The sequence below is a fragment of the Cuculus canorus genome, chromosome 2, assembly GCF_017976375.1.
Source record: "Cuculus canorus isolate bCucCan1 chromosome 2, bCucCan1.pri, whole genome shotgun sequence".
Classification (NCBI taxonomy): domain Eukaryota; kingdom Metazoa; phylum Chordata; class Aves; order Cuculiformes; family Cuculidae; genus Cuculus; species Cuculus canorus.
Window position 1 is genome coordinate 160934502 of NC_071402.1, and position 12168 is coordinate 160946669.

The 12168-nt window shown below is 51.9% G+C and overlaps 1 protein-coding gene across 18 annotated transcripts in view; it reads right to left on the minus strand.

The window, feature by feature from the left end:
• The window catches only part of MAP4 (microtubule associated protein 4), a 177952-nt gene that overhangs the window by 107632 nt on the left and 58152 nt on the right, over positions 1–12168 (minus strand). For all 18 annotated transcript variants that reach the window (XM_054058621.1, XM_054058614.1, XM_054058619.1 and 15 more), the window contains 2 exons: positions 10424–10680; positions 2014–2079 (listed from right to left, as the gene is read on the minus strand). In XM_054058621.1, the coding sequence (XP_053914596.1) occupies positions 2014–2079; positions 10424–10661 (304 nt within the window). In that variant the 5' untranslated portion in view covers positions 10662–10680. The remainder of the gene's footprint in view (positions 1–2013; positions 2080–10423; positions 10681–12168) is intronic.

Genomic DNA, 12168 nt, shown 5'->3' on the forward strand with positions numbered 1-12168 from the left:
TGCTTTCCCTGAGCATCACCTGCCTCAGTCCTCTCTCAGCTGCTCCATTTCCCACCTCTACGCATCCAGAAGAATCATTTTGGCTTTAAAAAGAGACAAATTAGGGAACAGAACCAACTGAAACGAAGAAGCCGGGGAGAAAGGGAAGGTGGCTTCGGGCAGGCACCGCTCAAGTCCTCACCGGGGCTGGAACAGCCTCTCTGTGTCCCTGTAGAGCAGCAGCTGCTCTGGAGCTCCCAAAAAACTCCACTATCTGATGGAAAATCAGCATTCCTGCTTTTCTTTCTGACTCGCACGCATGGAAAAATCAGCATTCCTGCCTTTCTTTCCGACTCGCACGCATGGCTGTTTCAAGTATTCCAGAGGGAAGGGGGCAGGGGGAAAGAGACCATCAAACAGTTGTGTCGTTTACATCTACCGTCACTCTGAAAAGCCTAATTAACGCGATGGCTGCGCCTCCAGCCTCTATCACGCTGCTTCTGTCACTTTGATGTCACGTTAGACAGCCCTCTACAAGGAGAACAACCCAACCCTACCCCCTAAAGATAGAGCGTATTAATAAATGAAGATGCTTCAGGCACATCAAAGCGTCTTTGATCAAAGCTGTGAGCGTTTAGGGGGCGAAGAGTTAAACCTCCGGCATTAAGTAAACAACAAGAAGGGGTTTAAAACACAATTCAGAAGGTGGGAAGGTTCCCGGTCCTTTGGGAGGTTCAGAATTGCTCTTAATTTCAGTTTTCTAATGAGTTAAGTGAAGATGCTTCCTTTGGACCAGATTTACAATGGGAAATTATGGACGAAGATGAATTTTCATGTTCCCATCCTCATTAAGAACCCGAACGCTTGCTCACAGCAACGAGATTCGAGCAAAGAAGTGTTTAATCCATCCCTCTCTCCCACAGGTTCCTCAGAGATCATCATTGCTCAGAGATCTGGTTTGGTAGTGGACAGGGACGGTTGGACCCGATGTTCTCAAAGGTCTTTTCCAACAAAGCCATTCCATGATCTCCTGGATTTTATCCCGGGGCAGCACCTCTGGACCAGCAGGGATGGGAACATCCCAACCATCGCAGAGCGGAGCTGTCAAAGAGAAGCTGGAGATGCTGGAAAGGGAGACCAAATAAATGGCTCCTACTGATGCCGGGATGGCTTTATCAGCTTTTAAATGTGTCCTCAAGGACACAAAGGTGTCACAATCCGGTTTCCCAAAGTCCACAACCTTCTCACCATTCAGGGAAACAACCCCCCAGGTCATGCTCACAGCCACCAAGTTTGGTGCTGCTCAGCCTAAACATCTCCACTGGGATTTGGTAGGAAACCCAATTTCTAGTCTGGAATTGTCCCAAGAGGGAACCAGTGGTGATCATCAAACCCAACTGCTAAAAGACGGCAAACGTCAGCGATCATGACGTTGACTGGAAAGATCCATTGTTTTCCAGACTCTCAAGTCTGGAATATTGGTCTACTTAAGCCAGGAAGAGCTTCCTGCAGACCAAACTGCTCCACTGCTGTGTGAAAGAGGGTCAGGAGACATCAGTGTCTTCGTTGACGTTGCCAACGAGAGCATGAGGACATATTTATGGAAGGGTGGTTTGGGGTGGGAGAGAGGTTGCAGGATAAACAGAGCAGCTTCATTCCAGCAGCAGGTGGGAATGAAAAACGGCATCAAAGGCTGGTGTGCTCCGAAGAGACAGCCCTGCCAGCCTCGGGGAAACAGGAGAAGTCATCCCCACCGGTTAGTTCAACTACCAAGATCATGGACTCACTGCAAAGCCCTTTTGGTATCGGTGCCCTGAACATTCCCTTCCCAACTGACCACGGATAAAGCATACAACGTCTTCAGAAGAAGAGACAGAAGATCTACTTGGCTTCAAATTCATCAAAAAACCCAAACCCAACCCTCCACGGAGAATTACAACGCAAAAAGAAGATGCATCGGGTCACTGTGAGGTTCTACCAGTCCAATAACCAAGAAAGAAGGCGATGTGTGTCTGTCAGACAGCAAACACCTACCTGTGCGATGGTCTTCTATCCCGTGGTCACCGTTTTCGACAACTGTTGGCCCTCCAGCCGGAGTATCTGCAAGAAATCAAAGGAAGAGTTAAAACTGCAGTAAGGACCATGCCGGAATGTTCTTAAACACAAAAAAGAGTGGGTTTTCCCTCAGAAGTTAAGGTACCAAGTGGCACCAAGTCAACGCGACGTAAAATCCATAAGGAAGAGCTTTTCGGTCACAGGAAATCCAGCCCCACAAAGGAGACTCAAAACAACAACTGGAAGCTTCTTCATCTACAGGATGAGGTTCAAGAAGGCCAAGCGCTGAGTCTTGCACTTGGGTCATGACAACCCTGTGCAGCTCCAGGTTTGGGGAAGGGGGGCTGCAAAGCGGCCTGGAGGAGAAGGACCTGGGGGGGGTTGGTTAACAGGAGTGGAACAGGAGCCAGCAGTGGCCCAGGTGGCCAAGAAGGTCAGCAGCATCTTGGTCTCTATCAGAAATGGTGTGGCCACAGGAGCAGGGAAGGCATTGTCCCCATGTGCTCAGCGCTGGTGAGGTCACACCTTGAATCCTGGGTCAGTTTTGGCCCCTCGCTCCAAGAAACACCTTGAGGAGCTGGAGAACGTCCGGAGAAGGGAACGGAGCTGAGGAAGGGGTTGGAGAACAAGGGTTCTCCTCAGGAGCGGCTGAGGAACCTGGGGCTGTTTATCCTGGAGAAGAGGAGGCTGAGGGGAGATCGCATCGCCCTCTGCAGCTCCTGGAAAGGAGGTTGTGGGGAGGTGGGTGCTGGGCTCTCCTCCCAAGGAACGAGGGATAGGACAGGAGGAAATGGCCTCAAGTTGCACCAGGGGAGGGTTAGATTGGATTTTAGGGAGAAATTCCTCACAGAAAGGGTTCTCCGGCTCCGGCAGAGGATGCCCAGGGAGGTGGTGGAGTCCCCATCCCTGGAGGGGTTTCAAAGCCGGGCAGATGAGGTACTCAGGGAACTGGTTTAGCAGTGGACAGGCACGATTGGACTCAGTGGTCTCAAAGGTCTTTCCCAACTGAGCCATTCTATAATTGTACGATACTCACACCATCACTTCAAACCGAGCTTTCAAGAAACCACTCTAAGACTGAGTCTTCTGAAAGCAACCAACGCTTGGCCAAGCTCATGGGCTTGGTGGATGTCAGGCACGAGCAGTTGAGGCCATTGACCTTAACACATCTCCCATAACACCCTCATAGTCCAACTGACAAAGACAGTCGCACGGCGAGGAGGGTGAAAACCGGGCAGAACAGCCAGGAGCCGAGAGTGGGGATCGCTCATCCCAAAACCAGGTGGAGATCTGTCTTCTCCCTAAGATCTCATCTCAATCTCCCCTCTTTCAGCTTCAAACCATTCCCCTCATCCTGTCCCTGCACTCCCTGATCCAGAGCCCCTCTCCAGCTTTCCTGGAGCCCCTTTCAGTACTGGAAGCTGCTCTATGGTCTCCTCAGAGCCTTCTCTTCTCCAGGCTGAACAACCCCAACTCTCTCAGCCTGTCCTCACAGCAGAGGTGCTCCAACCCTTGCATCATCTCCATGGCCTCCTCTGGACCTGCTCCAACAGTTCCAACTCTTTCTTAATGTTGGGGATTCCAGAACTGGATCCAAGACTCCGGGTGGGGTCTCACCAGAGCAGAGCAGAGGGGCAGAATCCTCTCCCTTGCCCTGCTGGCCACGTTGCTTTGGATGCAGCCCAGGACACTGGTGGCTTTCTGGGCTGGAAGCACACTTTGCCGGCTCCCATTGGTCTTCTCATCCCCCAACAGCCCAAGTCCTTCTCAGGGCTGCTTCCAATCCATTCTCCACTCAGCCTGGGGTTGCCCTGACCCAGGGGTAGGACCTTGCCCTTGGCCTGGTTGAACCTCATGAGGTTCACACAACCAAGTTCTCCAGCTTGTCCAGGTCACTGTGCTTCAGACACAGCACTTTGAGGCTTCATCCAACCCCCAGGAGAGCAAAGAGGGAAGTCGTTGCAGTTCCTTCAGTGGCTCATCCTGGTGTTTTCTGAAAACTCAAGATGAACTTGCCAGACAGCTTAGAGAAAAACACACACCTACGTCGTCCTCGAGGAGCTGAAAATACCAGAGGAGTCCCTGGACCTGTTTTGTCGCGGTTGCAAACAGCAGCTCCTCCTGCTGCCAGGCTCTACAGGGTCTGGTGTTCACCGTGACAGCAGAACCATCTGCACCAGTAAATGGGAAAACCACACCGGGTCACCAAAGCCACCGATAGCTCAGGCAAGGAGAAATCTTTGTTGGTCTCTTCTCTCGGGCAACAAGTGATAGGATGAAATGCTTTGAGCAACCTGATCCAGTGGGAGGTGTCCCTGCCCACGGCTCGGATGGATGAGCTTTAAGGTCCTTCCCAACATAAACCAAACCATGGTTTTATGAGACTAACTTGCTGTCAACCATAACCCCCAGATCCCATCCCTGGAGGAGATCAAGGCCAGGCTGGATGGGGCTTGGAGGCCCTGACCCGGTTGGAGGTGTCCCTGCCCATCACCGGGGGTGGAACTGGACGGGCTTTGAGGTTCCTTCCAATCCAAACCATTCCATGAAAGAAGTCTACACAAGAAGCTTCCAGAAAATCAGGTCAAACCAAACAACTCCACCCCACACCAGGACTTCTTGTTTTTCCATCTCTGGAGGTCAAATTGAACTCCCTTTGGTTCAAACCCCACCTAACGTAGCGAGCGAAAGCGCAAGCACGGAAGCCCCCAGAGCTCATCCCAGGGCCAGGCCTCCACCCTTCATCTTCTAAACTGCATAAACCCCAAACCATGTCAAGATGTTATAAGTCCCTAATCCGCGTTGGAATCACAAGATCGCATTTGCATCTGGCCGATGGATCAAAGGATTGTTTTTACATCAACAAATTTAAGGCAACATTCGCTAAACCGATAATCTCGAGCGAACGGACAGAGCCAACACAACGCCCTCATCTTCAACGGGTGGAAGCGGAACCGTAGCCGAGCTCGTATTCACCATCAGAGCTGCCACCTGCGCCGTAAGAGGCAACGGAAACCAGAGGGCATGGAGGAAGATGACGGTGGGGAGGCCACGTTGAGGATGGGAAACTCTTCACATGGTTGATCATAGAATCATAGAGTAGTTGGGGTTGGAAGGGACCTTAAAGATCATCCAGTCCCACCCCCTGCCATGGGCAGGGACACCTCCCACTGGATCAGAATGCCCAAGGCCCATCCAACGTGGCCTTCAACACCTCCAGGAATGGGGCAGCCTGTTCCAGGGCCTCACCACCCTCACCGGAGAACATTTCCTCCTAAGATCTCATCTCAATTTCCCCTCTTTCAGCTTCAAACCATTCCCCTCATCCTATTCCTGATCCAGAGCCCCTCCCCAGCTTTCCTGGAGCCCCTTCCAGCAGTGGAAGCTGCTCTGAGGTCCCACAGCCTTCTCTTCTCCAGGCTGAAAACCCCAACTCTCTCAGCCTGTCCTCAGAGCAGAGGTGCTCCAGCCCTCGCATCATCTCCATGGTCTCCACAGGACTCGCTCCAACAGATTCCTGTCCTCGTTGTACTCAGGACTCCAGAACTGGACCCAGGGGTCCAGGGGAGGTCTCTCCAGAGAGGAGCAGAGGGACAGAATTCCCACCTCCGTGCCGGTTCCACTGCTCTGGATGCAGCCCAGGACACGGTTGGTTTCTGGGCTGGGAGCGCCCATTGCAATAATCGAGTTTTATACCAACCAGAAGCTTTTAAGAGCTTTGGGGCAGGACTGAGGATGGAGAGAGAAGGAGAAGGTGTTTATTTCTCCATTTGAGATAAAAATGCAAGGATCTGATCATCATTTCCTGACCTTTTTGAACCCTCTGAAACTCCGGGGTCTGTAGAACATCCCCCATCTTCACTTTCCTAAGAGACCAAGCGTTAAACTTCATTTTGCAGAAGCAAAGCCTCTGCCTTCTGCAAGAAAGGGGCTTTTTCCGCGTGAAGAGGGAGATGAAATGAAGCGGAGATGTGGCCTGGTCTCCGGTTTCAGGCTCTGGAGCTGCGTTGTTTCCAGTCCGGGGAGGATGACCTGCTCTGTTGTGCGGCACCATCTGTCCAGCAGCGCCGGCAGAGCCATCTCGTGGTGACACGAGTGCTTGGAAAGCACTTCAGAGCCACTGCCCACAGGAAATTAAGAGCTTCTCCTGCTCCGTATTTGTTTCTCGTTTAAAAACCATTCACCGAGTTCAGATTCAACCCCAAGTTTGAGAATTGAGTGAGTGCAGGAACAGAAAACACTCCATGCAGGGGGTTGGAACTCGATCTTTAAGGTCCCTTCCAACCCAAATCATTCTATGATTCTATGGATTTATGGCCCAGACAGCCAGGAATGGATGGGCTTTAGACCCACAATTCCTCCTCAATAACACAATCAAACACTTCGGAAACAATATTGGTCCTCAAGAACTAAAAGCTCTCCCAGGAACCCTTCTGCAAGCAATTAAAGCACAGGATTTTCCTTTCAGCTGGAATTCGCTCCCAACTAAACATCCTTTCCTTTGCACTTCAGGATGAAAATCCCTCACTAAAGGGGGTCTTTAAGGACCCTTCCAACACAAACCATTGTAAGATTTGATGATTCCTGCAGAGAAGAACCTGGGGTGCTGCTTGATGGAAGCTCAACATGAGCAGTGGGTGCTCCACCCAGAAACCACCCGTGACCTGGGCTGCATCCAGAGCAGCGTGGCCAGCAGGGACGGAGGGGATTCTGCCCCTCTGCTCCTCTCTGGGAGACCTCAGCTGGAGTATCATGTCCAGTTCTGGAATCCTCAAGAGAAGAAGGGGATGGAGCTGTTGGAACAGGTCCAGAGGAGGCCACAGAGATGATCTGAGGGCTGGAACACCTCTGCTCTGAGGACAGGCTGAGAGAGTGGGGGTTGTGCAGCCTGGAGGATCATAGAACAGTTTGGGTTGGAAGGGACGTTAAAGATCATCCAGTTCCAACTCCATGCCATGGGCAGGGACACCTCCCACTGGATCAGGTGCCCAAGGCCCATCCAACGTGGCCTTCAACATCTCCAGGGATGGGGCAGCCACAGCTTCTCTGGGCAACCTGGGCCAGGGCCTCACCACCCTCATCATGAAGAAATTCCTCCTCATGTCCAGTCTAACTCTGCCCCTCTCCAGTCTATCCCCATTGCCCCTCGACCTCTCTCCACAAACCTCTGGGAACAGACCCTCCTCAGCTTTCTTTTAGCCTCTTCAGGTACTGAAAGGTCGCTGGAAGGTCTCCTGGGAGCCTTCTCCTCTCCAGGCCGAACAACCCCAACTCTCTCAGCCTGTCCTGGGACGGGAGGTGCTCCAGCCCTCGCATCATCCCTGGAGCCTCCTCTGGACCCATTCCAACAGCTCCATCTCCTTCTTCTGTTGAGGATTCCAGAACTGGCCCCAATCCTCCAGCTGAGGTCTCCCCGGAGAGGAGCAGAGGGGCAGAATCCCCTCCGTCCCTGCTGGCCACGCTGCTCTGGATGCAGCCCAGGTCATGGTTGGATGGGGCTTGGAGCCCCTGATCCAGTGGGAGGTGTCCCTGCCCATGGCAGGGGGTTGGATCTGGAGGGGCTTTAAGGTCCCTTCCAACACAAACCATTCCATCATTCGATGATTCACACAAGTATCCTAACAAAAACTGTCACTACAGCTCCACAGCATCCTTGAAACCTTGGAACCGGTGAGGAAAGAGATCTGCAAACAGCGTAGCGCTCCCAAAGAGACTCATCAGCATTATGTAAAGCCCACAACGAGAGGATCAGCCCAGAATCTGCCGAATTACAATGTCCAACCAGGTGTCAGGAAGGTTAAAAGCCGTTCTTAATCCACACCTTTTCAACGATAGTTTAAAAGCCAACGGTTGGAGCTTTATTCCAGGACAAATCCATAGGGAACCACACAACCACTCATCACATGGAGTAGAATCATGGAGTGGTTTGGGTTGGAAGGGACCATGAAGGTCATGCAATCCAGAATCCCTGCAGATGCAACAACTTTAAACAGATCAGGTTGCTCAGAGCCTCATCCAACCCGACCTTGAATGTTCCCAGGGATGGGGCCTCCAATACGCCCCTGGGCAACCTGGCCAATGCCTCACCACCCTCACAGGAGAACATTTCTTCCTTATATCCTGTTTTATGTCACGTCTCCCTCCTCATCTCCATCCCTCTGTGCTCACCAGGTTTCATGATGGGGACCCATTGGATCATTAAACTTCTCTAACGTCGCTCCCGGCTTTAGGAAAGGAGAGAAAGCAAGACCTCGAGCACAGATGGAAGAGCAAGAGCCTGGCGAGACGTCTGATGAAACCTCTTGTGACTGCGGAAAGGCAATGTCGGGAGCGGAGCCTGCGCTGTCTGAACACATTTGTGCCTTTTAAGATAAATAAATTAACAAGTGGCGGCTGAAAAGCCTCATCCCTGAAAGCTCCTCTTCTCCCATAGGAAAACAAAGCTATTTGCAGTCGTATTTGGAGCTTGAGATGGGGAACTCCTGCTGCCCTTCATGTACGAGCCCCTCCTCGCCCAAAACTTCACAGCATCACGCTAGAACATCACCTCACACCCCCGTTAGGGTCGTCTAACGCCTCATCAAGCCTTATTTACGCTGTAGTCACAATAAAAGTAACAATATTGAGCTTTACTGTCCCTATTTTAAAGAGCTACAAGCATTCAAGAGGTCTCACAGGAGAAATCAGACACCTTCTCGTATTAAACTCACAGAATCACAGAATCACAGACTCACCAGGTTGGAAAGGACCCACTGGATCATGGAGTCCAACCATTCCTAACACTCCCTAAACCATGTCCCTCAGCACTTCATCCACCCATTCCTTAAACACCTCCAGGGAAGGCGACTCGACCCCCTCCCTGGGCAGCTGTTCCGGTACCCAATGACTCTTCCTGTGAAGAATTTTTTCCTGATATCCAACCTGAACCTCCCCTGACGGAGCTTCAGGCCATTCCCTCTTGTCCTGTCCCCTGTCCTCACGTTTAAAGGATGAGCAGATGTTGTACTTGAGGCCATGGTCTGCTGGCAGCCTTAGCAGGGCTGGATTGATGGTTGGACTCAATGATCTTAAAGGTCTTTTCCAACCAAAACCATTCTGTAATCCTTACAATGAGAGAATCTCTTGGTTGGAAAAGACCTTTGAGATCCTCAAGTCCAACAATACCTGTCCTCTACTAAACCAGATCCCTGAGCACCTCATCTGCCCATCTTAAACCCCTTTAGGGATGGGGACTCCACCACCTCGCTGGGCAGCCTCTGCCATGGCTTGAGAACTCTCTCCATAAAGAAGATTTTCTTGATGTCCAATCTGACCCTTCCCTGTGCAGCTTGAGGCCATTCCCTCTTGTCCTCTCACCTGTCACTGGGGAGATGAGACCAATACCCACCTCGCTACAACCTCCTTTCAGGCAGTTGGAGACAGCGATGAGGTCTCCCCTCAGCCTCCTCTTCTCCAGGCTGAACAGCCCCAGGGCCCTCAGCCGCCTCTCCTAACCCTTGTTCTCCAGCCCCTTCCCTTCTCCGAACACGCTCCAGCCTCTCAAGGTCTTTCTTGGAGTGAGGAACCCAAAACTGAACCCTGGATTTGAGGTGTGGCCTCATCAGTGCTGAGTCCAAGGGCAGAAACACTTCCCTGCTCCTGCTGGTCACGCTGGTTCTGATCCAAACCAGAACACTGTTGGCCTTCTTGGCCACCTGGGCCACTGCTGGCTCATGTTCAGCCAATGTCAACCAACACCCCCAGGTCCTTCTCCTCCAGGCAGTTTTCCAGCCGCTCTTCCCCATGCCTGGAGCTGCACAGGGTTGTGTCCCAAGTGCAGGACTCGCCCTCAGCACTGACCCAGACTGTCCCGTGCCAGGCTGAAGGATTTGGGGTTGCTCAGCCTGGAGAAGAGAAGGCTCCAAAGAGACCTTAGAGTGACCTTCCAGTACCTGAAGGGGCTCCAAGAAAGCTGGAGAGGGGCTGTTCCCAAAGGCGTGTGAGGATGGGATGACGGGCAATGGGGATAAACTGGAGAGGGGCAGAGTTAGACTGGACATAAGGAGGAATTCCTTCGCTCTGAGGGCCAGGTTGTCCAGGGAAGCTGTGGTTGCCCCATCCCTGGAGGTGTTGAAGGCCACGTTGGATGGGCCTTGGGCAGCCTGAGCCAGTGGGAGATGTCTGGAACTGGAGGGTTGGAACTGGATGATCTTTAAGGTCTCTTCCAACCCAAACTATTCTATGATTCTACAATTCTGTCATTTCTCTCCACCTCTGCTTTCAGCATAAACCATTCAGACTCAAACCAGCAACTGATAAATCAGATTGGGTTTGCAGCGTTGGTGATACCAGAATCAGCCAAAGTGTTTTGTGATGCCAAAGCGATGCAGCTTTTTGATCTCACACTTACGTTCCACCTGGATAGCGTCTGCGTGGGCTTTGCTTTTTGGTTCCTGGCTCCCAGCTTTCGCATCGTCGTCGTCCAGAAGAGGAACGTAATCTGTTTTATCTACTTTTTCGCCAACCTCATCCTCGAATTTCTCGGCTTCCAGAGTGGCGATGAAGTCCCTTTTCACTTCTTCTTCAATCTCGGGAGGTGGCTCTGTCAGCGCATCAGCGAGACTAAGGTTGTGATCCAGGTCAGCCATGATTTAGCACCTTTGCAGCCTGGAGATGAGATGGGGAAGAAGAAAAAGAAACAAACATTTTAATAGGAGACCTTTTTAATCTACTCAGAGTTTGATGTTGACACCTACGAGCCTCCTGTGCCAAAAAACCATCAGAAACGTTTGCTTCAGGGCTTGATAAGTCCCAGATGTTTACAAACCCCACCACAAGTAGAGAAAGAACCGGGTAGGTCATCAAAATCAAGTTTGACTGCATGGAAGAGACATTTCACGCAATATTTGATGACACCAAGCTGAGTGGTACAGTTGTTACACAAGAAAGACGAGATGTCATCCAGAGGGACCTGGGAAAGCTGGAGAGGTGGGGCTGTGTGAACCTCATCAGGTTCAACAAGGCCAAGGGCAACGTCCTACCCCTGGGTCAGAGCAATCCATGGTTTCCGTACAGGGTGGGGGATGATGGGATGGAGAGCAGCCCTGAGGAGAAGGACTTGGGGTGCTGGGGAGGAGAAGCTCAACAGGAGCCACAACGTGCGCTCCCAGCCCAGAAACCACCCGTGTCCTGGGCTGCATCCAGAGCAGCGTGGCCAGCAGGGACGGAGGGGATTCTGCCCCTCTGCTCCTCTCCTGGGAGACCTCAGCTGGAGGATTGAGTCCAGTTCTGGAATCCTCAACAGAAGAAGGAGATGGAGCTGTTAGAACAGGTCCAGAGGAGGCTCCAAGGATGATCCAAGGGCTGAAGGCACCTCTGCTATGAGGACAGACTGAGGGAGTTGGGGTTGTTCAGCCTGGAGAAGAGAAGGCTCCAGAGAGACCTTAGAACAATTTCCAGGACTGAAAAGGACTCCAGGAAAGCTGGGGAGGGACTTTTTCCAAGGGCCTGGAGTGACAGGACGAGGGGGAATGGCTTTAAATTGAAAGGGAAGACTTCAATTAGACATTAGGGAGAAATTCTTCATGATGAGGGTGGGGAGGCCCACATGGCCCACATTGCCCAGAGCAGTGGTGGCTGTCCCATCCCTGGAGGGGTTCACGGCCAGGTTGGATGGGACTTTGAGGAACCTGATGCAGTGGAAGGCGTCCCTGCCCATGGCAGGGGGTGGAACTGGATGGGCTTTGAGGTCCCTTCCAACACAAACTATTTTATGATTCTATCTGAACCTTGAGGAAAAATAACCACCCACACTCGTCCATCAATTCCTGCCCCAGATCTCTGAGGTAATTCCACACTCGCAGGAGCCGCAAGTCAAGTGACGCAAGAGAATTGAGTTCTGGGCTTGGCCGGGGTCCAGACTCCCCTATGCAGATTAGGGTTTTGCATAATCTCCGATGGATGCTTCAGTGATGCCTTTGATCCCTCTCCTCGGGTCCCGCAGCGTGTTTATGTCCTCAGCGAACCCCGCTAATTCCGACAAACCCACTGCAGCCCCGGGATTTGTGAGGGAAGGTGGAGCTTTCATAATGCTTCCATGAAATACAACAGGGAAGCAAACACATTCGCATCGCAAACAGAACTGTAAACAGGGAA